Source organism: Oncorhynchus masou, chromosome 12 (assembly GCF_036934945.1).
Source record: "Oncorhynchus masou masou isolate Uvic2021 chromosome 12, UVic_Omas_1.1, whole genome shotgun sequence".
NCBI lineage: Eukaryota > Metazoa > Chordata > Actinopteri > Salmoniformes > Salmonidae > Oncorhynchus > Oncorhynchus masou.
In genome coordinates, this window is record NC_088223.1 from 87,306,506 (window position 1) to 87,331,418 (window position 24,913).

General features: G+C 47.8%; 1 protein-coding gene across 2 annotated transcripts in view; it reads left to right on the plus strand.

Moving 5' to 3' along the window:
• LOC135550996 (serine/threonine-protein phosphatase 2A 55 kDa regulatory subunit B beta isoform-like) overlaps positions 1-24,913 on the plus strand; it is a 175,629-nt gene that overhangs the window by 74,015 nt on the left and 76,701 nt on the right. Inside the window, exon 1 of one of the 2 annotated variants that reach the window (XM_064982344.1) lies at positions 5,903-6,494. The exons of the other annotated variant lie outside the window; for it this stretch is intronic. Within the exon in view, the coding sequence (XP_064838416.1) occupies positions 6,425-6,494 (70 nt within the window). The 5' untranslated portion in view covers positions 5,903-6,424. Of the gene's footprint in view, positions 1-5,902; positions 6,495-24,913 lie in introns of those variants that run through there. 2 annotated transcript variants of the gene reach the window in all.

Genomic DNA, 24,913 nt, shown 5'->3' on the forward strand with positions numbered 1-24,913 from the left:
GTCTCTCAGTCTCCCAGTCTCTGTCTCCCAGTCTCAGTCTCTCAGTCTCTGTCTCCCAGTCTCTCAGTCTCTGTCTCCCAGTCTCTGTCTCCCAGTCTCTCAGTCTCTGTCTCCCAGTCTCACAGTCTCTCAGTCTCTGTCTCCCAGTCTCTGTCTCCCAGTCTCTCAGTCTCTGTCTCCCAGTCTCTCAGTCTCTCAGTCTCTGTCTCCCAGTCTCCCAGTCTCTCAGTCTCCCAGTCTCTGTCTCCCAGTCTCTCAGTCTCTGTCTCCCAGTCTCCCAGTCTCTCAGTCTCTGTCTCCCAGTCTCCCAGTCTCTGTCTCCCAGTCTCTCAGTCTCTGTCTCCCAGTCTCCCAGTCTCTCAGTCTCCCAGTCTCTGTCTCCCAGTCTCTCAGTCTCTGTCTCCCAGTCTCCCAGTCTCTCAGTCTCTGTCTCCCAGTCTCTCAGTCTCTGTCTCCCAGTCTCCCAGTATCTCAGTCTCTGTCTCCCAGTCTCTCAGTCTCTCAGTCTCCCAGTCTCTGTCTACCAGTTTCTCAGTCTCCCAGTCTCTTGGTCTCCATGTCTTTGTCTCTCAGTCTTCCAGTCTCCCAGTATCTCAATCTCCCAGTCTCTGTCTCCCAGTCTCTGTCTCTAGTCTCCCAGTCTCTCAGTCTCCCAGTCTCTGTCTCCCAGTCTCCCAGTCTCCCAGTCTCTTGGTCTCCATGTCTTTGTCTCTCAGTCTCAGTCTCCAGTCTCCCAGTATCTCAATCTCCCAGTCTCTGTCTCCCAGTCTCTGTCTCTAGTCTCCCAGTCTCTGTCTCAGTCTCCCAGTCTCTGTCTCCCAGTCTCTCTCTCAGTCTCCCAGTCTCTGTCTCCCAGTCTCTGTGTCCCAGTCTCTGTCTCTAGTCTCCCAGTCTCTCAGTCTCCCAGTCTCTGTCTCCCAGTCTCTGTTTCTCAGTCTCCCAGTCTCTGTCTCCCAGTCTCTGTCTCCCAGTCTCCCAGTCTCCCAGTCTCTCTCTCTCCCAGTCTCTGTCTCCCAGTCTCTGTGTCCCAGTCTCTGTCTCTAGTCTCCCAGTCTCTCAGTCTCCCAGTCTCTGTCTCCCAGTCTCTGTCTCTCAGTCTCCCAGTCTCTCAGTCTCCCAGTCTCTTGGTCTCCATGTCTTTGTCTCTCAGTCTTCCAGTCTCCCAGTATCTCAGTCTCCCAGTCTCTGTCTCCCAGTCTCTCAGTCTCTGTCTCCCAGTCTCCCAATCCTTCAGTCTCTGTCTCCCAGTCTTCCAGTCTCTCTCTCTCCCAGTCTCTGTCTCCCAGTCTCTCAGTCTCCCAGTCTCCCAGTCTCTTAGTCTCCATGTCTCTGTCTCTGTCTCCCAGTCTCTCTGTCTCTCAGTCTCTGAGTCTCCCAGTCTCTCAGTCTCCCAGTCTCTCAGTCTCCCAGTCTCTTAGTCTCCATGTCTCTGTCTCTCAGTCTCCCAGTCTCTCAGTCTCCCAGTCTCTGTCTCCCAGTCTCTCAGTCTCTGTCTCCAAGTCTCTCTGTCTCCCAGTCTCTCAGTCTCCCAGTCTCTCTCTCTCCCAGTCTCTGTCTCCCAGTCTCCCAGTCTATCAGTCTCCCAGTCTCTGTCTTCCAGTCTCTGTCTCCCAGTCTTCCAGTCTCTGTCTCCCAGTCTCCCAGTCTCTGTCTCCCAGTCTCCCAGTCTCTCTCTCTCCCAGTTTCCCAGTCTCTGTCTCCCAGTCTCTCAGTCTCTGTCTCCCAGTCTCTCTGTCCCCCAGTCTCTCAGTCTCTGTCTCCCAGTCTCCCAGTCTCTCTGTCCCCCAGTCTCTCAGTCTCTGTCTCCCAGTCTCTCAGTCTCCCAGTCTCTTAGTCTCCATGTCTCTGTCTCTCAGTCTCCCAGTCTCTCAGTCTCCCAGTCTCTCAGTCTCTGAGTCTCTCAGTCTCCCAGTCTCTTAGTCTCCATGTCTCTGTCTCTCAGTCTCCCAGTCTCTGTCTCCCAGTCTCTCAGTCTCTGTCTCCAAGTCTCTCTGTCTCCCAGTCTCTGTCTCCCAGTCTCTCTCTCTCCCAGTCTCTGTCTCCCAGTCTCCCAGTCTCTGTCTCTCTGTCTCCCAGTCTCTCTGTCTCCCAGTCTATCAGTCTCCCAGTCTCTGTCTCCCAGTCTTCCAGTCTCTGTCTTCCAGTCTCTGTCTCCCAGTCTCCCAGTCTCTGTCTCCCAGTCTCCCAGTCTCTGTCTCCCAGTCTCCCAGTCTCTCTCTCCCAGTCTCTGTCTCCCAGTCTCCCAGTCTCTGTCTCTCAGTCTCCCAGTCTCTCTGTCTCCCAGTCTATCAGTCTCCCAGTCTCTGTCTCCCAGTCTTCCAGTCTCTCTCTCCCAGTCTCGCAGTCTCTGTCTCCCAGTCTCTGTATCTCAGTCTCCCAGTCTCTGTCTCCCAGTCTCCCAGTCTCTGTCTCTCAGTCTCTCTGTCTCTCAGTCTCTGAGTCTCTCTGTCTCCCAGTCTCTTGGTCTCCATGTCTCTGTCTCTCAGTCTCCCAGTCTCTGTCTCCCAGTCTCAGTCTCCCAGTCTCCCAGTCTCTCTCTCCCAGTCTCTGTCTCCCAGTCTCCCAGTCTCTTTCTCCCAGTCTCTGTCTCCCAGTCTCCCAGTCTTCCAGTATCTGTCTCCCAGTCTCGCAGTCTCGCAGTCTCTCTCAGTCTCGCAGTCTCTGTCTCCCAGTCTCTGTCTCTCAGTCTCCCAGTCTCCCAGTCTCTGTCTCTCTGTCTCCCAGTCTCTGTCTCCCAGTCTCTGTCTCTCTGTCTCCCAGTCTCTGTCTCCCAGTCTCTGTCTCCCAGTCTCAGTCTTCCACTTATAGAGCACAACACTGTGTGGTGATTCTGGAAATCAATGCCTTTTTAATTCCCTCTTCCTTTTCCATATACACTTCAGTGCCCAAATAGAATGATCATAATAGTTTGTTAAGCCCAGCATGAAGGCAAAGACCGATTCTATGCCATTTAGAGTGAATGTGAATACAGATGATTCATGGGCTGGTGAGGACTATCTCCTAAAAGGATTAGGGGTTGAGGGTATAGGTTTGTCATGGTGAAGGGACAATCAGATTGGGATATTCAACTGGTCACAGGTTTGGCGTGGATGGAACTGCTATTCATTGTATGCATGAGTGACCCTCATTATTGGGGGATGTAGATAATGGAGGTGATTTATTCCGATCTAGCTGAAGGGTAGTGGGCTGTTAAATAACCTTAGCTATAGCAGCATGTTTCAACATGTAGGGGCAGGATTAGCAGGGGAACATCTAGCAGGGGAACAGACACCCACCCTCATCACCTTGTCCAAATTCAACCAGGGGAAATGTAATTGGAAATTGCGTTTGTGAGAGAACACAAATGAGAACACACAGACACACACTTTTTGAGGCAACAATTATCAGGAACGATTAGGAAGCTATCCTTTTTGTTTTGATGTTTTTGAAAATCAAATTGAGCGAATCTGTTGAAGTTTGACCACCATATCCCCCTGATATGAAGTGTGCATCCGCATGTTCGCAAATATCACTGTGATGCTGACGCAGGATGACAGAGGTAACCTGTTGGGGAGGAGCAATAACGCAATGCGTGTGTGGAGCAGTTGTAACAGCAGGCAGCAGTGGAGCACAGGGAGCCAAGATGGCGTCGCTGTGAGAGGGAGTGACTGACAGACAGAGAGAGAACCTTGCAGGGAGCACTGGGAGCCAAGATGGCATCACTGTGAGAGGGAGTGACTGACAGACAGAGAGAGAACTTTGCTGGGAGCACTGGGAGCCAAGATGGCGTCGCTTTGAGAGGGAGTGACTGACAGACAGAGAGAGAACCTTGCAGGGAGCACTGGGAGCCAAGATGGTGTCGCTGTAAAAGGGAGTGACTGACAGACAGAGAGAGAACCATGCAGGGAGCACTGGGAGCCAAGATGGTCATCGCTGTGACTGACAGACAGAGAGAGAACCTTTTGCAGGGAGCACTGGGAGCCAAGATGGTGTGCTGTTTTTAAAAGGGAGTGACTGACAGACAGAGAGAGAACCTTGCAGGGAGCACTGGGAGCCAAGATGGTGTCGCTGTAAGAGGGAGTGACTGACAGACAGAGAGAGAACCTTGCAGGGAGCACTGGGAGCCAATATGCCATGGCTGTGAGAGGGAGTGACTAACAGAGAGAGACCCTTGCAGGAAACAGTGGATCACAGGGAGCCAAGATGGCGTCGCTGTGAGAGGGAGTGACTAACAGAGAGAGACCCTTGCAGGCAGCAGTGGAGCACAAGGAGCCAAAATGGCGTCACTGTAAGAAGGAGTGACTGACAGACAGGAGAGACCCTTGCATGCAGCAGTGGAGCACAGGGAGCCAAGATGGCGTCGCTGTAAGAGGGAGTGACTGACAGACAGAGAGAGAACCTTGCAGGGAGCACTGGGAGCCAAGATGGCGTCGCTGTAAGAGGGAGTGACTGACAGACAGAGAGAGAACCTTGCAGGGAGCACTGGGAGACAAGATGGCATCGCTGTGAGAGGGAGTGACTGACAGACAGAGAGAGAGAACCTTGCAGGGAGCACTGGGAGCCAAGATGGCGTCGCTGTGAGAGGAAGTGACTGACAGACAGAGAGAGAACCTTGCAGGGAGCACTGGGAGCCAAGATGGCGTCGTTGTGAGAGGGAGTGACTGACAGACAGAGAGAGAACCTTGCAGGGAGCACTGGGAGCCAAGATGGCATCGCTGTGAGAGGGAGTGACTGACAGACAGGAGAGACCCTTGCATGCAGCAGTGGAGCACAGGCAGCCAAGATGGCGTCGCTGAGAGGGAGTGACTGACAGACAGAGAGAGTGCAGGGAGCACTGGGACAAGATGGTGTCGCTGTAAGATGGAGTGACTGAGAGAACCTTGCAGGGAGCACAAGGAGCCAAAATGGCATCGCTGTGACAGACAGGAGAGACCCTTGCATGGCAGTGGACATAGGGAGCCAAGATGGCGTCGCTGTAAGAGGGAGTGACTGACAGACAGAGAGAGAACCTTGCAGGGAGCACTGGGAGCCAAGAGCAGAGGGAGGACTGACAGACAGAGAGAGAACCTTGCAGGGAGCACTGGGAGCCAAGATGGTGTCGCTGTGAGGGAGTGACTGACAGACGAGAGAGAACCTTGCAGGGAGCACTGGGAGCCAAGATGGCGTCGCTGTAAGAGGGAGTGACTGACAGACAGAGAACCTTGCAGGGAGCACTGGGAGCCAAGATGGCGTCGCTGTGAGAGAGGAGTGACTGACAGCACAGAGCACAAGGAGAACCTGACTGACAGACAGGAGGGAGCACTGGGAGCCAAGATGGCATCGCTGTGAGAGGGAGACTGACTGAGCACTGGGAGACATCGCTGTGAGAGGGAGAGAACCTTGCAGGGAGCACTGGGAGCCAAGATGGCGTCGCTGTGAGAGGAAGTGACTGACAAACAGAGAGACCTTTGCAGGCAGCAGTGGAGCACAAGGAGCCAAAATGGCGTCGCTGTAAGAAGGAGTGACTGACAGACAGGAGAGACCCTTGCATGCAGCAGTGGAGCACAGGGAGCCAAGATGGCGTCGCTGTAAGAGGGAGTGACTGACAGACAGAGAGAGAACCTTGCAGGGAGCACTGGGAGCCAAGATGGTGTCGCTGTAAGAGGGAGTGACTGACAGACAGAGAGAGAACCTTGCAGGGAGCACTGGGAGCCAAGATGGTGTCGCTGTAAGAGGGAGTGACTGACAGACAGAGAGAGAACCTTGCAGGGAGCACTGGGAACCAATATGCCATGGCTGTGAGAGGGAGTGACTGACAGAGAGAGACCCTTGCATGAAACAGTGGATCACAGGGAGCCAAGATGGCGTCGCTGTGAGAGGGAGTGACTAACAGAGAGAGACCCTTGCAGGCAGCAGTGGAGCACAGGGTGCCAAGGTGGCATCATTGTGAGAGGGAGTGACTGACAGACAGAGAGAGGCCCTTGCAGGCAGCAGTGGAGCACCCGTTGTGGTTTGGCGGCAAAGTCACACGTCGAGGCGAAACCGGGTGATGCTAGACGACAAGAGGAAACTGACCCTGTTTTGCAAGCGGACTGAGGCAAAATAACGACCTGCTCACACACCCTGCTCTGCCTGCACTGATTTATGGCGCATCTGGAAATGGAGAGGAAAATGCGCAGCTATAATCTTTCTGTTGGTTTTATAGTTCATTTTCTCACACTTTAATCTGAGCCCCATCGTGCCTGACATCCAACGCCACACCTTCCAACGTCTCGAAAGGGACAGGCATTTCCCTCTATCACATTGATACGAACGGTGAGGTTTCTGCCTCTTTTTCACGTTCTTATTTCTGGAGGGTCGAATCATGACGAACAGCGTGCAGCTCGCGCCGACCCTGTGCTGAAGCGATGTTTCAGGACCATGGATACCTGTTTCTCCTTTTCTGGTTTACAAAATAAAAGCACAAATGGATGAAGAAATCGACACCCGCAAAATCAACAACAGCTTCCTCCGGGACCACAACTATGCAACTGAAGGTATCTATCCATATTGAATTAATACATATATCGCTGTAAATAAAATGTAGGCTATAGAATGCGAACCGGTGTTCCACCGGCGGCATGTAGGCTATCATCGGAATTGTTCAAATTTAGTACACCGTTTTTGGGTGTGCGGTGCATTGCTTTTTTAGGGACAATTGGTGTGTTACTGACTTGTCATATGGTTGAAATGACAACATTTGGTCAGTACTAATTACTGTAGGCCTGCAGTCTCTTTCTCAGAAAAGAGAGTAGAATAGAAGGAATGGCTGTCTTGCATTAAACTGTACTGTAGTGTGTCAGTGGTGTGGCATTATCGAGATGTTCAGATATTAGAGAATGCACAATGCAGTCATGGATATGTTCATTTCTATCTATTCGGCAATAAGTCCCAGAAGCTACGCACATCCAGCTGCTTTAGCTGGGTCTTTAAGTGTATTTAAGTCCAGAGTGGAGTCGGTGACACAATTCCCACAGGGAAATAGGCTAGTCCTCTGGTCAACTACACAACAGCAGATCACACACAGCATTAGGATGACCATTTCATGTCAACCACACGAGTAAATATCGATACGCAATAATTCATTTAGAGAGTGAGGTTACTTATTATTAGCAGTAGTAGTAGTAATAGCATCAGCATTTTAATCGGAAAACATTGTCTATAAACTGTTTGGATTCCACCTGCTTTCTTCATGGTTGGTTATGCTGTGATTGTAACAGTGGAGCAACTCCTTGCGTGTGCAGTAAAAGATTTATGGGCCGAGTTTTGCACGTGGCAGAGTATTGCAGGATACAACAAAGTATTTCAAGATGGAACATGAGACAATCCGATTTTTGCTATTCAGAATTCAACTTTAGTTTTCTAAACATTTTGTATTTTTTTTAAATGTCAATCCTGAAATATGCAAGATAGCACAAAGAGAATGCTGGTCTTTCCCATGTTGATTTCCATCTTGCACATGGCTTTGATTGATTGATTGATTGATTCAGGGCTATATCAACAGAAAGCAGATAAATCATGCTGAGCAGCCCAGCCAGTGAGATGAGAAACGAGAGAGCTGAAATACCCATAAAAGCTGAACCAGCAGACAGGCAGATAGATGCCCCTGGCCTCGTACAGCTACGACACATAACACAATATTAACTCTCATTTCTCTCGCACAGTCCCTCCCCTCTGTAGTCAGCCTCGTCGCTAAACTGCCTAGCTACTGCAATTTCCAGAGGGCTTAACCTGTGCCCTTCTTTCCGACTGAAAGTGTTGTTGCATTGTCTCTGACGGAGGCTTACTCGGGTGCTTTAGGGCATTTCTATGTTAAAAGCCCCATAAACTCTAACACGTGCAGTTCATAGTAGAACAAAACATTTGATGTCAAATGAAAGCTAAGTGTCTATAAAACACATTTACATTTTAGTCATTTAGCAGACGCTCTTATCTCTTACAGTAGTGACATCGACCAGAATAGTTTGACAAGATTTTAGAAATACATCAAAACACAATACTGTTGAATACCTCTGCCATGTTATATAAATATTTATATAATGTTGAATACCTCGGCCATCTTATATGAATATTTATATAATGTTGAATACCTAGGCCATCTTATATGAATATATATATAATGTTGAATACCTCGGCCATCTTATATAAATATTTATATAATGCCATCTTATATAAATATTTATATAATGTTGAATACCTCGGCCATCTTATATAAATATTTATATAATGTTGAATACCTCGGCCATCTTATATGAATATTTATATAATGTTGAATACCTAGTGCAGTACATAATATTTATATAATGTTGAATAGTGCCATCTTATATACATTTATATAATTTAGTAGTAATCTTATAGTGAATTTATATAAGTACTGTACAGTACATGTTGCAGTACTGTACAGTATAATTTAGTGCATATAATGTTGAAATTTAGTACAGTACTGTATATGAATATTTATACAGTACTGTACATATAATTTAGTAATGTTGCAGTACTCAACAATATAATTTAGTGCAGTACTGTACAATTTATATAATGTTAAGTAGAGCACACTAGAGTGCATATTTACTATTTTCTGAATAATTTTTTCTGCTGTGCTGTTTTACTGTGCTCTGCATTCTGAGTACTGATTTATGAAAAGTCCAGAAGTAACCCAAATATGGTCTTGTTTGGGGGTGGAGTAGTGTTTTTATGTTTATGGTTTATTCAGGATAAATCACCATGAAGAGAATGACATTAATAAGTGCAGTCCCTGTAGTACTGTACATGTTAAGTATTCCTTTAAATCTTAGTCAAAGCAATCACAGTGAATGTTCAGTGGAAATTGTTAAAATTAGTCTTTGTTCATAGAGTACAGTACATTCCGAAAAATCAAAATCCATGGAGTTGAAATTTTGTTAGTGTTGAAATTTGGTCAGTCAAAATATGAACTAATCATAGATGTCTGTTTCCCAAGTTTGGACACGACAGTACAGTAAAGGTGGAGTAGGGTAACTGTCAGGTACAATACAGTGCAATAGTATAATTTAGTGCAGTACCGTACTGTATAGTAGAATTTAGTGCAGTACTGTACAGTACAGTATAATTTAGTGCAGTACTGTACAGTATAATTTAGTGCAGTACAGTACTGTATAATTTAGTACAGTACTGTACAGTATAATTTAGTACAGTACTGTACAGTATACTGTCAATACTATAGGGTTCTGCAGTCTTCCCAGTGTCATTCTGTTAGTGTGGATTTAGTGTCAGGTATATAGTACTACAGTCTTACAGTATAATTTAGTGCAGTGCAGTACTCAACAATATAATTTAGTGCAGTACTGTACAATTTAGTGCAGTACAGTAGAGCACACTAGAGTGCAGTCGTATTTACTCCATTGTTCTGAACTCTTTTCTGCTGTGCTGTTCTCTTACTGTGCTCTGCCGTGATGTCCAAACTTCTGGAACATAGACGTCTATGATTGGTTCAGATTTGGTACAGTCCCGACCACCCAAATATGGTCTTGTTTGGGGGTGGAGCTCATTAAAATAATAGTGAGTGTGTAGAATAATACCCAAATATGCAAATGTGTACCTATTCAGGATACATCACCATGAAGAGAATGACATTAATAATTATGCATTTCCCTGTAGTACAGATCAGGGAGCCATGATGTCATTCCGGTAACATCTTATGTAAGCTATCACATTTTGTAGCATGTTCAGTGGAAATTGTTAAAATTAGTCTTTGTTCATAGAGTTGTATGGTTAGTTTAACTTTGCAATAAATGTTGTTGGTTTTTTTTGGGGGGGGGGGGCATTCTTTAAAAATGAAAAATCTGAGTGTCAGTGTCATTTTGTTAGTGTGGAGTTGCCCCCGGGGTGTATGGGTAACTGTCAGGTCTATACTATAGGGTTCTGCAGTCTTCCCAGTGTCATTCTGTTAGTGTGGAGTTGCCCCCGGGGTGTATGGGTAACTGTCAGGTCTATACTATAGGGTTCTGTAGTCTTCCCAGTGTCATTCTGTTAGTGTGGAGTTGCCCCCGGGGTGTATGGGTAACTGTCAGGTCTATACTATAGGGTTCTGCAGTCTTCCCAGTGCTACATTCTGTTAGTGTGGAGTTGCCCCCGGGGTGTATGGGTAACTGTCAGGTCTATACTATAGGGTTCTACAGTCTTCCCAGTGCTACATTCTGTTAGTGTGGAGTTGCCCCCGGGGTGTATGGGTAACTGTCAGGTCTATACTATAGGGTTCTACAGTCTTCCCAGTGCTACATTCTGTTAGTGTGGAGTTGCCCCCGGGGTGTATGGGTAACTGTCAGGTCTATACTATAGGGTTCTATAGTGCTACATTCTGTTAGTGTGGAGTTACGGGGTGTATGGGTAACTTCCCAGGGTTCTGCAGTCTACCCACATTCTGTTAGTGTGGAGTTGCCCCCGGGGTGTATGGGTAACTGTCAGGTCTATACTATAGGGTTCTATATGGGTAACTGTCAGGTCAGTCTTCCCAGTGCTACATTCTGTTAGTGTGGAGTTGCCCCCGGGGTGTATGGGTAACTGTCAGGTCTATACTATAGGGTTCTGCAGTCTTCCCAGTGCTACATTCTGTTAGTGTGGAGTTGCCCCCGGGGTGTATGGGTAACTGTCAGGTCTATACTATAGGGTTCTACAGTCTTCCCAGTGTACATTCTGTTAGTGTGGTTCTCTACTGGGTGTGTGGGTCACTGAGGTCTATACTATAGCAGTCTTCCCAGTGGGTAGTTGCCCCCGGGTGTATGGGTAATGTCAGGTCTATACTATAGGGTCTGCAGTCTTCCCAGTGCTACATTCTGTTAGTGTGGAGTTGCCCCGGGTGTATGGGTAACTGTCAGGTCTATACTAGGGTTTACTCCCAGGTTATATCTTTCAAGGGTTCTGTAGTGCTATGTTAGTGTGGAGTTGCCCCGGGGTGTAACAAATGTGTACAATTGCAGTCTTCCCAGTGACATTCTGTTAGTGTGGAGTTGCTCCCGGGGTGTATGGGTAACTGTCAGGTCTATACTATAGGGTTCTGCAGTCTTCCCAGTGCTACATTCTGTTAGTGTGGAGTTGCCCCCGGGGTGTATGGGTAACTGTCAGGTCTATACTATAGGGTTCTGCAGTCTTCCCAGTGTCATTCTGTTAGTGTGGAGTTGCCCGGGTGTACAATGTCAGGTCTATACAAAGTGATTCTGTTGTTCTCCCCGGGGTGTATGGGTAACTCAGGTCTATACTATACCAGTCTTCCCAGTGCTACATTCTGTTAGTGTGGAGTTGCCCCGGGGTGTATGGGTAACTGTCAGGTCTATACTATAGGGTTCACAGTCTTCCATCATTCTGTTAGTGTGGAGTTGCCCCAGGGTAACTGTCAGGTCTATACTATAGGGGTAGTCTTCCCAGTGTCATTCCCCCGGGGCTCCTCTGTCAGGTCACTACTATAGGGTTCTGAGACCAGTGCTACATTCTGTTAGTGTGGAGTTGCCCCGGGGTGTATGGGTAACTGTCAGGTCTATACTCCCTGCAGTCTTCCCCATCACTGTATGGGTAAAGGAGACCAGGTTAGTGTGGAGCCTTTTCCTCAGGTCTATACATCCCTCCTCCAGACTCACTGTTAGTGTGGAGTTGCCCCCGGGGTGAGACCAGGTACTATAGGGTTCTGCAGTTTCCTCTACATTCTCCCTCCTCCATCACTAAGAGACCAGGTGTAAGCGGGGTGTATGGGTAATGTCAGGTCTATCCTCTGCAGTCCTCCATCACTAGTGTGGAGAGATTGTCAGGTCTATACTATAGGGTTCTCCTCTCCAGTGCTACATTCCCCCTCCATCTATACTAAGTCTTCCCAGTGACATTCAGTGTTACCAGGTTACAGTTGATTCCCCTGGGGTGATGGGTAACTGTCCTATACTATCCTCCTTCCTCCAGTCACATTATGAGTGGGAATTGCCCCGGGGTGTAAATCAGGTCTATACCCTTCTCCTTCCCACTAATGTAGACCATGGGTTAGGTCTATACTATGTTCTCCTCTCCAGTGCCTCCTCCATCTGTCAGGTCTAAGAGCCCATTACTACCTTCACTGTTTCCATCACCTTCTCCAGGGCTCCATCACTAAGAGTGTGGGCTGCCCGGGGTGTATGGGTTTCCTATACTATAGGGTTCTCCTCCATCACTAAGAGACAAGGTTAAGCCTGATTCCTCTCCTCCCTCCTCCATCACCAAGAGACCAGGTTAAGACTGTTTCCTCTCCTCCCTCCTCCATCACCAAGAGACCAGGTTAAGACTGTTTCCTCTCCTCCCTCCTCCATCACTAAGAGACCAGGTTAAGCCTGTTTCCTCTCCTCCCTCCTCCATCACTAAGAGACCAGGTTAAGCCTGATTCCTCTATCCTTCCTCCTCCATCACCAGAGACCAGGTTAAGCCTGTTAACCTCTCCTCCCTCCTCCATCACTAAGAGACAAGGTTAAGCCTGATTCCTCTCCTTCTCCTCCATCACTGAGAGACCAGGTTAAGCCCGGGGTTAACCTGCTTTCCTCTCCTCAAATGTGTCTCCTCCATCACTAAGAGACTTCTGACACAACACAATGTAGACAAATGATGTTCTCCTCCACCAGGTTAAGCCTGAGGTTTCCTCTCCTCCCCCTCCATCATCCAATAAGGTTAAGCCCATTACTACCTTCCTGTCTCCATCACCTTTCCAGGGCTCTGCCTGATTTCTCCCCCTCCTCCATCACTAAGAGACAAGGTTAAGCCTATTCCTCTCCTCCCTCCTCCATCAGACCAGGTTAAGCCTGTTTCCTCTCCTCCCTCCTCCATCACCAAGAGACCAGGTTAAGCCTGATTCCTCTCCTCCCTCCTCCATCACTAAGAGACCAGGTTAAGCCTGTTTCCTCTCCTCCCTCCTCCATCACTAAGAGACCAGGTTAAGCCTGATTCCTCTCCTCCCTCCTCCATCACCAAGAGACCAGGTTAAGCCTGATTCCTCTCCTCCCTCCTCCATCACCGAGAGACCAGGTTAAGCCTGATTCCTCTCCTCCCTCCTCCATCACCAAGAGACCAGGTTAAGCCTGTTTCCTCTCCTCCCTCCTCCATCACCAAGAGACCAGGTTAAGCCTGATTCCTCTCCTCCCTCCTCCATCACTAAGAGACCAGGTTAAGCCTGTTTCCTCTCCTCCCTCCTCCATGTTTCCTCTCCTCCCTCCTCCATCACTCCAACTAAGAGACCAGGTTAAGCCTGATTCCTCTCCTCCCTCCTCCATCACCGAGAGACCAGGTTAAGACTGTTTCCTCTCCTCCCTCCTCCATCACTAAGAGACCAGGTTAAGCCTGATTCCTCTCCTCCCTCCTCCATCACCGAGAGACCAGGTTAAGACTGTTTCCTCTCCTCCCTCCTCCATCACTAAGAGACCAGGTTAAGCCTGATTCCTCTCCTCCCTCCTCCATCACTAAGAGACAAGGTTAAGCCTGATTCCTCTCTTCCCTCCTCCATCACTAAGAGACCAGGTTAAGCCTGATTCCTCTCCTCCCTCCTCCATCACCAAGAGACCAGGTTAAGCCTGATTCCTCTCCTCCCTCCTCCATCACCAAGAGACCAGGTTAAGCCTGTTTCCGAGTGAACTTCCCAGCCTCACCCACTGACCTACAGACTACCCTCCTCGCCAGGAGCTTAGGACCCCCTCCTACCTACAATCTCTACCTTCTGATTACCCCCCCCCCTGTTCCTTACCCACTGACCTACAGACTACCCTCCTCGCCAGGAGCTTAGTACCCCCCCAATCCCCCTCCTGATCCCCCCCCCTCTCCTGACCCTAATTCCCTCACCATTCCTCCTTCTCCCTCCTTCGTCCCAGTCTGCTGTCTCTGACTGTCCTAATATGAGGTCAGCTATGTCCTGCATTTGTTTGTGAAGGAGAGGAGATGAGAGGCTGTTAAGGCAACCAGACTGTTGTCTCCATCTCACCATTACTACTAAAACACAAACACATACATCACCTCTATAAAGACAACACGTAATGTAGAGGTAGTTGACATGGAAGTTGGTGTCTTGTCTACTCTCTTGTCTACTTTCTCTATGGGAGATGCGGAGCAGACGTTTAATCTTTTGTTTTTGTATTCAACCAGTTCGGTGCCGACCTTTTTAGTGCTTCTAAACCCCCTTAAAAGTTATGTGTTTGAGCTAGACTTCCGGGTAGGCGTACGTCTTGCATTGTACGCGTGTGCAATTCACTGATTCCGCCGATGTCAACCATTAGATGAGGGCTGAGAGCTTGAGCGATGTTTGTGAGATGAGAGGATACTGAACGGTCCTTCTCATGAAAACGTCTGTGAAGTCCGAACGGTCTGAGATACAAACTATGATGACCCCATTCTGAAAAGCTGAGACTCTCACAAACATGTTTCTTTGTACGGTGCTCACAAAGACATGTTAGAGCTCTACACAGGAGATCATAGACAACTATTGCATTGTGGTTGTCCCTGATGTTTTCCTGAGCTTTCCTTTAAGAGCCTGATGCTTTGCATCACAACAACAATGTTATTCATTGGGGGTGAATAATTGACTAAATGAAATGACCTTTTTTTGCCGTGTCCTGTCCACTGTCTGTGGAAGTTAGAGCAGGGAATCTGTCGTTGGGATTCAGGAAGAACCCATACAAATGACCAGGGGGTAAACTTGTTCTCCTTATGATGATCTGATGCTTCTGGTTTGACAAACAGATGAATAAATGATGACTCATACATTTTTAAAAGATATTTTAATGCGTGTTGTGTTTCCTCCTGCCTGTTACTGTGGTAACTTTCTCCACTAGAGGAAAATACTAAACGTAGATTGGGCTCTTTTAACCTATTGTATGATACCATAGCAACAACATGCATTTGCATATCACCATTTTAGTCCCCAATCCCCTCACATTTTCTTTGCTCTCTGGGGTCTAAGCTGGGTTACTGTAAAGCACTTTCTGACAACTGCCGATTTTAAAAAGGAAATTATAAAATACATTTGATAGAATTTGAACAGAAAAGAGAATGAGCATGAGCATGAAAGCAGAGCAGAAATTAGACCAGGGCATGGCTGGCACGACTTCTGCCGAAGTTGTTGGCTCTCCTTGTTCGGGCGGTGCTCGGCGGTCAACGTCACCGGCCTTCTAGCCATCACTGATCCATTTTTCATTTTCCATTGGTTTTGTCTTGTCTTCCCACACACCTGGTTTCAATCCCATTCATTACCTGTTGTGTATTTAACCCTCTGTTTCCCCTCATATCTTTGTCAGAGATGGTTTTATGTCAAGGGTTGTTTTATGTTGTATAGGTGCGCGACGGGTCCTCGTACCCATGTTTATTTATGTATGTACATATTAGTGTTTGGAACATGTTAAGTGGACTTGTATTAAAAGACTCCATTTCCACTCCGTTTGACTCTCCTGCGCCTGACTTCCCTGACACCTATACACACCACTCTGACAATGGCAGTAATTAGACCGGAGTAGTTATTAGACCAGAGTAGTTATTAGACCGGAGTAGTTATTAGACCAGAGTAGTTATTAGACCAGAGTAGTTATTAGACCAGTTATTATGAGACCAGAGTAGTTATGAGACCAGAGTAGTTATTAGACCAGAGTAGTTATTAGACCAGAGTAGTTATTAGACCAGAGTAGTTATTAGACCAGAGTAGTTATTAGACCGGAGTAGTTATTAGACCAGAGTAGTTATTAGACCAGAGTAGTTATTAGACCGGAGTAGTTATTAGACCAGGGTAGTTATTAGACCAGAGTATTAGACCAGAGTAGTTATGAGACCAGAGTAGTTATTAGACCAGAGTAGTTATGAGACCAGAGTAGTTATTAGACCAGAGTAGTTATTAGACCGGAGTAGTTATTAGACCAGAGTAGTTATTAGACCAGAGTAGTTATTAGACCAGAGTAGTTATGAGACCAGAGTAGTTATTAGACCGGAGTAGTTATTAGACCGGAGTAGTTATTAGACCAGAGTAGTTATTAGACCGGAGTAGTTATTAGACCAGAGTAGTTATTAGACCAGAGTAGTTATTAGACCGGAGTAGTTATTAGACCAGGGTAGTTATTAGACCAGAATAGTTATTAGACCAGGGTAGTTATTAGACCAGGGTAGTTATTAGACCAGAATAGTTATTAGACCAGGGTAGTTATTAGACCGGAATAGTTATTAGACCAGAGTAGTTATGAGACCAGAGTAGTTATTAGACCAGAGTAGTTATTAGACCAGAGTAGTTATTAGACCGGAGTAGTTATGAGACCAGAGTAGTTATTAGACCAGAGTAGTTATGAGACCAGAGTAGTTATTAGACCAGAGTAGTTATTAGACCAGAGTAGTTATTAGACCAGAGTAGTTATTAGACCAGAGTAGTTATTAGACCAGAGTAGTTATTAGACCGGAGTAGTTATTAGACCAGGGTAGTTATTAGACCAGAATAGTTATTAGACCAGGGTAGTTATTAGACCAGGGTAGTTATTAGACCAGAATAGTTATTAGACCAGGGTAGTTATTAGACCAGAATAGTTATTAGACCAGGGTAGTTATTAGACCAGGGTAGTTATTAGACCAGAATAGTTATTAGACCAGGGTAGTTATTAGACCGGAATAGTTATTAGACCAGGGCAGTAATTAGTCAGTTAATGGTGTCTACCTGCCACCCCATGGTGTCTACCTGCCTCCTCATGGTGTCTACCTGCCGCCTCATGGTGTCTACCTGCCGCCTCATGGTGTCTACCTGCCGCCTCATGGTGTCTACCTGCCGCCTCATGGTGTCTACCTGCCGCCTCATGGTGTCTACCTGCCGCCTCATGGTGTCTACCTGCCGCCTCATGGTGTCTACCTGCTGCCTCATGGTGTCTACCTGCCGTCTCATGGTGTCTACCTGCCGCCTCATGGTGTCTACCTGCCGCCCCATGGTGTCTACCTGCCGCCTCATGGTGTCTACCTGCCCCCCATGGTGTCTACCTGCCGCCTCATGGTGTCTACCTGCCGCCTCATGGTGTCTACCTGCGCCTCATGGTGTCTACCTGCCACCTCATGGTGTCTACCTGCCGCCTCATGGTGTCTACCTGCCGCCTCATGGTGTCTACCTGCCGCCTCATGGTGTCTACCTGCCCCCCATGGTGTCTACCTGCCGCCTCATGGTGTCTACCTGCCGCCTCATGGTGTCTACCTGCCGCCTCATGGTGTCTACCTGCCACCCCATGGTGTCTACCTGCCACCTCATGGTGTCTACCTGCCCCCCATGGTGTCTACCTGCCGCCTCATGGTGTCTACCTGCCGCCTCATGGTGTCTACCTGCCCCCCATGGTGTCTACCTGCCGCCTCATGGTGTCTACCTGCTGCCTCATGGTGTCTACCTGCCGCCTCATGGTGTCTACCTGCCGCCTCATGGTGTCTACCTGCCGCCTCATGGTGTCTACCTGCCGCCTCATGGTGTCTACCTGCCCCCCATGGTGTCTACCTGCCGCCTCATGGTGTCTACCTGCCACCTCATGGTGTCTACCTGCCGCCCCATGGTGTCTACCTGCCACCTCATGGTGTCTACCTGCCGCCTCATGGTGTCTACCTGCCGCCTCATGGTGTCTACCTGCCGCCTCATGGTGTCTACCTCATGGTGTCTACCTGCCGCCTCATGGTGTCTACCTGCCGCCTCATGGTGTCTACCTGCCGCCCATGGTGTCTACCTGCCCCCATGGTGTCTACCTGCCGCCTCATGGTGTCTACCTGCCGCCTCATGGTGTCTACCTGCCGCCTCATGGTGTCTACCTGCCGCCTCATGGTGTCTACCTGCCGCCTCATGGTGTCTACCTGCCGCCTCATGGTGTCTACCTGCCGCCTCATGGTGTCTACCTGCCTCCTCATGGTGTCTACCTGCCTCCTTACCTGCCGCCTCATGGTGTCTACCTGCCTGCCGCCCATGGTGTCTACCTGCCCCCATGGTGTCTACCTGCCACCTCATGGTGTCTCCCTGCCGCCTCATGGTGTCTACCTGCCGCCTCATGGTGTCTACCTGCCACCTCATGGTGTCTACCTGCCGCCTCATGGTGTCTACCTGCCGCCTCATGGTGTCTACCTGCCGCCTCATGGTGTCTACCTGCCGCCTCATGGTGTCTACCTGCCGCCTCATGGTGTCTACCTGCCGCCCCATGGTGTCTACCTGCCACCTCATGGTGTCTACCTGCCGCCTCATGGTGTCTACCTGCCCCCCATGGTGTCTACCTGCCTCCCATGGTGTCTACCTGCCTCCCATGGTGTCTACCTGCCGCCTCATGGTGTCTACCTGCCGCCTCATGGTGACCCTGTGGTGTCTGTCGAGGAGGGAATGCCAAAGCTCCACCGGGAGCTGTTTCCACTCAGAAAGCCTTTGGGAGAGAGGATCTGCCTGCTGAGAGGTGGTGTGGATTAGTCCTGATTGAATGCACACCTTGGGTGAGAGGTGTGTGTGTGTGTGTGTGTGTGTGTGTGTGTGTGTGTGTGTGTGTGTGTGTGTGTGTGTGTGTGTGTGTGTGTGTGTGTGTGCGTGTGCGTGCGTGCGTGCGTGTGTTTGTGAGAGAGAGAGAGAGGTGGTGTGGATTAGTCCTGATTGAATGCACACCTTGGGTGAGAGGTGTGTGTGTGTGTGTGTGTGTGTGTGTGTGTGTGTGTGTGTGTGTGTGTGTGTGTGTGTGTGTGTGTGTGTGTGTGTGTGTGTGTGTGTGTGTGTGGTGTGTGTGTGTGTGTGTGTGTGAGAGAGAGAGAGAGAGGTGGTGTGGATTAGTCCTGATTGAATGCACACCTTGGGTGAGAGGTGTGTGTGTGTGTGTGTGTGTGTGTGTGTGTGTGTGTGTGTGTGTGTGTGTGTGTGTGTGTGTGTGTCAGATCTCAGTGTGTGTGTGTGTGTGTGCTCATCCTGTGTGCCTCCCAGCCGAGTCCGTGCCCTTGGGTGACGTGTGTGTGTGTGGACAGAGAGTGTGGTGTGGATGGTCCTGATTGAATGCACACCTTGGGTGTGTGTGTGTGTGTGTGTGTGTGTGTGTGTGTGTGTGTGTGTGTGGTGTGTGTGTGTGTGTGTGTGTGTGTGTGTGAGAGAGAGAGAGAGAGAGGTGGTGTGGATTAGTCCTGATTGAATGCACACCTTGGGTGAGAGGTGTGTGTGTGTGTTTGTGAGAGAGAGAGAGGTGGTGTCACGTTGTGATTGTGTCCTCTGTAATCAGATCTCAGACTCTTAGAGGGCTCATCCTCTCCCCTCCCAGCCGACTCCCTCCCTGACAGGGACAGAGATTCATGGACCTCCCAATTCACACAAAATGGATACGGGTGGGGTGGTAGAGGGAAGAGAGCGGGGAAGACTGGCTACCGTTCCAGGGAAGACTGGCTACAGTTCCAGGGAAGACTGGCTACCGTTCCAGGGAAGACTGGCTACCGTTCCAGGGAAGACTGGCTACCGTTCCAGGGAAGACTGGCTACCGTTCCAGGGAAGACTGGCTACCGTTCCAGGGAAGACTGGCTACAGTTCCAGGGAAGACTGGCTACCGTTCCAGGGAAGACTGGCTACCGTTCCAGGGAAGACTGGCTACCGTTCCAGGGAAGACTGGCTACCGTTCCAGGGAAGACTGGCTACAGTTCCAGGGAAGACTGGCTACCGTTCCAGGGAAGACTGGCTACCGTTCCAGGGAAGACTGGCTACCGTTCCAGGGAAGACTGGCTACGGTTCCAGGGAAGACTGGCTACCGTTCCAGGGAAGACTGGCTACCGTTCCAGGGAAGACTGGCTACCGTTCCAGGGAAGACTGGCACATTGGCCTTTCTGAAATGACAGGTTGTAAGAATGAAGCTTTGTCTGAAGATCTTTTAGTACAAGCCCATCAATCATCACTCTGTGACTGCCCACTTGGTTACAGTTCCTGTGCACTTATCCCAAAATACACATCAGTATAGTAGTCAAAGCCTTTGACATTCATTTGACATTATGTCATAACTCATGAATATGTTGGAAATTATTAGACATTAAAAGTCTAAAAGTTGTACGAAGCTAAATAAGGAGTGAACTGCCATGGAAGCAGTTATATCAGACTAAGGGTCAAGCACTAACTGGAATTGCCCTGCATGTGTACTACTCAAACTGAGAGGCATCTGTTTATGGCCTTTCAGCAGATCCTACAAACTACTCCCAGGAAATATATTGACTGCTTGAGTGACGGCTTTACAAGCTAATGATATGCACCAAACCTGTCAACACACTGACTCAACTCCAGCTACTCCAATAATGGGAATTGATGGGAAAGGATGTAAAATATATCACTAGCCACTTTAAACAATGCTACCTAATTTAATGTTTACATACCCTACATTATTCATCTCATATGTATACGTATATACTGTACTCTATATCATCTACTGCATCCTTATGTAATACATGTATCACTAGCCACTTTAACTATGCCACTTTATTTACATACTCATCTCATATGTATATACTGTACTCGATACCATCTACTGTATCTTGCCTATGCTGCTCTGTACCATCACTCATTCATATCTTTATGTACATATTCTTTATCCCCTTACACTGTGTATAAGACAGTAGTTTTGGAATTGTTAGTTAGATTACTCGTTGGTTATTACTGCATTGTCGGAACTAGAAGCACAAGCATTTCGCTACACTCGCATTAACATCTGCTAACCATGTGTATGTGACAAATAAACATTTGATTTGATTTGATTTGAGAAAGTTACTAAAGTCAAAATGTAACATGAATCTTACAGTGTTATTTTGTACCACCTGCCTTTGGTTCAGTGGTGATTTTAGCAGGTCAAACTTGGTTGGCCATGCCAGCAAAACCACAACACAAAACAATACATGAATTACACTGTCATGGTGACAAACAGTGTCCACAAACTGTTAGGCCCTACATAAAGCTTTCACAAGAGCAGAGCTTTCTTTTCAGCACAATGTAGTGAATCTTTACCACCACTACATCTGGCTATCAGCGGAGCCTTGTCTGGCAGCGACACAGTTCATTCAGCCTCATTTACAGCCTTTTAAAAACAATAGCTGATATGGCTGACTTGCTTAAATAAATGTGGTTTCAAATGACAATTAATATGTACAAACTATGGCATAAGAAAACAATGAGTTGATAAGAGGCAATCGATCATTTTGATTAAGACATTATTAATGAGCTAGCTAAGATGGACATAGTCAATATAACTATTTGTTCAGCACTTTTGAAATGTACAGCGACAGAATTCAGAACATGGGCCGTTCTTACAGTATTCTCCCTGTACACCAAGTCAGAACCAAACGATAAATAAAGGGGGCATATAAGCAGACAATGAAAGCTCTTACAATATGATGTTCGATGATGACATTTCTCTAAAACAGGCTATAGGCTACATGTACACTACCAAGTCAGAACAGTAGGCTACGTTATGAGGGGGAAAGGGACCATATTATTAGGGTAAGGCACATGGGCTACTAACTGCTTACTACACAACATACACTTAGTATTACTTTCTTAACTACTTTATACATATCTCCCTGGCATATTACATAATTTATGCAGCAGAATACAAAACATTTTTGGACTCACCTTGTTGTGCTGTGCTCACTTGAACAGGAAGGTGGCGTGTTGGTCCTTCTTGTGGGCAAATTTTGTCATCAAAGTCTAGCATTCTCTGGATTTATGATGCTTTCAAGACAACTGTGAACTCGAAAAAAACAAGGTTGAATCATGACTTCAGTGATCTTCAGGACAGAGCTCTAGAAAGAGGCCAGAGTTCCCGACTTGGAATTCTGAGTTGGATGATCGTTAAAAATGTGTTTTCCCAGTCGGAGCTCGTTTTTTCAGAGTTCCCAGTTGTCTTGAACTCACTAAAGTCTGAGATTTCCCAGTTCCCGAGTTTCCAGTTGTTTTGAACGTGGCAGAAGTCATGCTGGATTGCCAGCATGGCTAATGTATTCAACCTTTTCGGGCCCATGATGTTGCATGTGAACATTTATCGTTTTAAGCTTGGAAAAGATACCCTTAATCCCAGAGTTCAACCACACTCTCTCCACTGAATAGTGGCTAGTGATTGCTTTGCAACACCTGCAGTTAGCCACTGATTCCTTCCAAACCAGTCATTGTTGAATTTGAGATTTCCCACTTGTTGTGTAATGTTTATGTCCAATGTCCTATGAGCACTGATACGTTTCATCTATAATTTCTCTTCATATGACAAGTATGATCGTATGACAGTAGATCGTCAACTAGATGGATGGTGATGATGACTGCTTGTCTAGCTAAGATTGTGAAAGTATGATGTCGACATGATCAGTCCAATCAAAGCTGCTGTAGATATAACGTGATGTGACGTCATTTTATCTGTGGCCAATGACCTTGAGCCTTCTTGAATGGGCACTTCTAATGTAAATCTATGGCAGCACCCAAGGGGCTTGAATTTTCGAGCTCTCCCCTTAGATTTGGCGGTGACGTAGTGTCCCCATGAGTGACAGAACACTGAGCCAATCACGGCGCAGCTAGAGAACATTACCAATCCCTACGCTCCGTATTTTCCGCTGGCTGCCGCACCACCACAGAAAGCACTGAGTTTGGCTGAAACACCTGCATTTTGGAGCTGCCTTACTCTACAAAACAATAAATACATCATGTTTGTATGTGGCTTCATTAACTCAATTATTATTATTTTTTTTACATTGTTTGCAACCTGATATGTGATATTCAACACAGACACACATATATATTTTGCTAAACATGTGGTGCTCAAAACAGGTGGGGCTCTGAATGACGGGTTGCCACTGGATTGGTACATGATTTATGATGAGCAAATACTACGAGGTTTTCGAGTCTTCCTGTATCTGTGCCTGTAGATAAAAGGCCTGTTTAAAATATTGTTTTAAAGGAACATTCAGTAAACATCTAGAATGTACAGTAAGTTCAGTGTAACTCACGAGGAACATCATGCAGTGTTTCTGTCACCATCCTCTTGGGTTTATGGCCCGGCCCAGGGCCAAGGCAGACAACTCATTTCCCATTCAGTGTGAGCAGTAAGTAGTCAGGTAGAGACATAATGAGACAGGAGTCACATCTCTCTCTCTACTTTGGGGCCAGAGGAGGTAACATTGCAAGGCTGTTGTGACGAATGCTGTACACTCAAATGAGCCTTCTGTCTTATGGATGGGCTGGGAGTTCACAGGAAACAGAGAGGAGGAGAGACGCAGGGAGGCGAGGGTTAGGTGGATAAATAAAGCTCGGAGCTGGCTGACCTAGAATTGTGAGCAGATGTTTTTTGGAGCTACATACCAATATACTACTATCGCTGAAAGGAACTGCGGTACATTAAAATCCGACGGATTGTTGGTATATTAGGCACAAATGGATTTGAAATGAATGAGCGTGTATGGCATTTCCCAGGATTAAAATCACAGCTGCCAATGTGTTTGATGCCTGAGTTTGTTTAGGCCTGGATGAGTTGGAATGATGCTCTGAATATTTATATGTTGTGGAGCAGTCCCATGTGTGTCGACTCCCCATCCTGGTAACATATGCTTCTGTGAGCTTCCCAATCCCATTGGAATCCCTTTGTGTGCAGCAGAGGGAGTCTGCCTTTGTGAGCTTCCCAATCCCACTGGAATCCCTGTGTGTGCAGCAGAGGGAGTCTGCCTTTGCATTATGATGACACTAATTTAGGGCTGGCTGTTTGTGTGCCTCTGTGGAGGTGTGTGGATTAAACCACATGGGCCAGCAGCCATGTTTGCTCCATGGATTTTGGGCATCCATGCAGTGTCATCAGCCCAGAATATAAAGGTTGACGCACTCGGCTCATTATGTGACCTGATTGGTTCCTACTATTATCCACTCTGGCCCTGCAGGGCTCCTGCAGTGCTCCTGTAGTGCCCCTGTACCCTGTACCTGTTAATGTGTATGACCTGATTGGTTCCTACTATTATCCACTCTGGCCCTGCAGGGCTCCTGTAGTGCCCCTGTACCCTGTACCTGTTAATGTGTGTGACCTGATTGGTTCCTACTATTATCCACTCTGGCCCTGCAGTGCTCCTAGTGCCCCTGTAGCCCCTGTACCCTGTACCTGTTAATGTGTGACCTGATTGGTTCCTACTATTATCCACTCTGGCCCTGCAGTGTACCTGTTAATGTGTGTGACCTGATTGTAGTGCAGGGCCCCTGTAGTGCCACTCTGGCCCCTGTAGTGCCCCTGTAGTGCCCCTGTACCCTGTACCTGTTAATGTGTGTGACCTGATTGGTTCCTACTATTATCCACTCTGGCCCTGCAGTGCTCCTGTAGTGCCCCTGTAGTGCTCCTGTACCCTGTACCTGTTAATGTGTGTGACCTGATTGGTTCCTACTATTATCCACTCTGGCCCTGCAGGGCTCCTGTAGTGCCCCTGTACCCTGTACCTGTGACCTGTTAATGTGTGTGACCTGATTGGTTCCTACTATTATCCACTCTGGCCCTGCAGGGCCCCTGTAGTCCTGTAGTGCCCCTGTACCCTGTACCTGTTAATGTGTGTGACCTGATTGGTTCCTACTATTATCCACTCTGGCCCTGCAGCCCCTGCTCCTGTAGTGCCCCTGTAGTGCCCCTGTAGTGCCCCTGTACCCTGTACCTGTTAATGTGTGTGACCTGATTGGTTCCTACTATTATCCACTCTGGCCCTGCAGTGCCCCTGTAGTGCCCCTGTACCCTGTACCCTGTACCCTGTACCTGTTAATGTGTGTGACCTGATTGGTTCCTACTATTATCCACTCTCTGTAGTGCCCCTGTAGTGCCCCTGTAGTGCCCCTGTAGTGCCCCTGTACCCTGTACCTGTTAATGTGTGTGACCTGATTGGTTCCTACTATTATCCATCCACTACCTGTGCCCCTGTAGTGGTACCCTGTACCTGTGACCTGATTGGTTCCTACTATTAT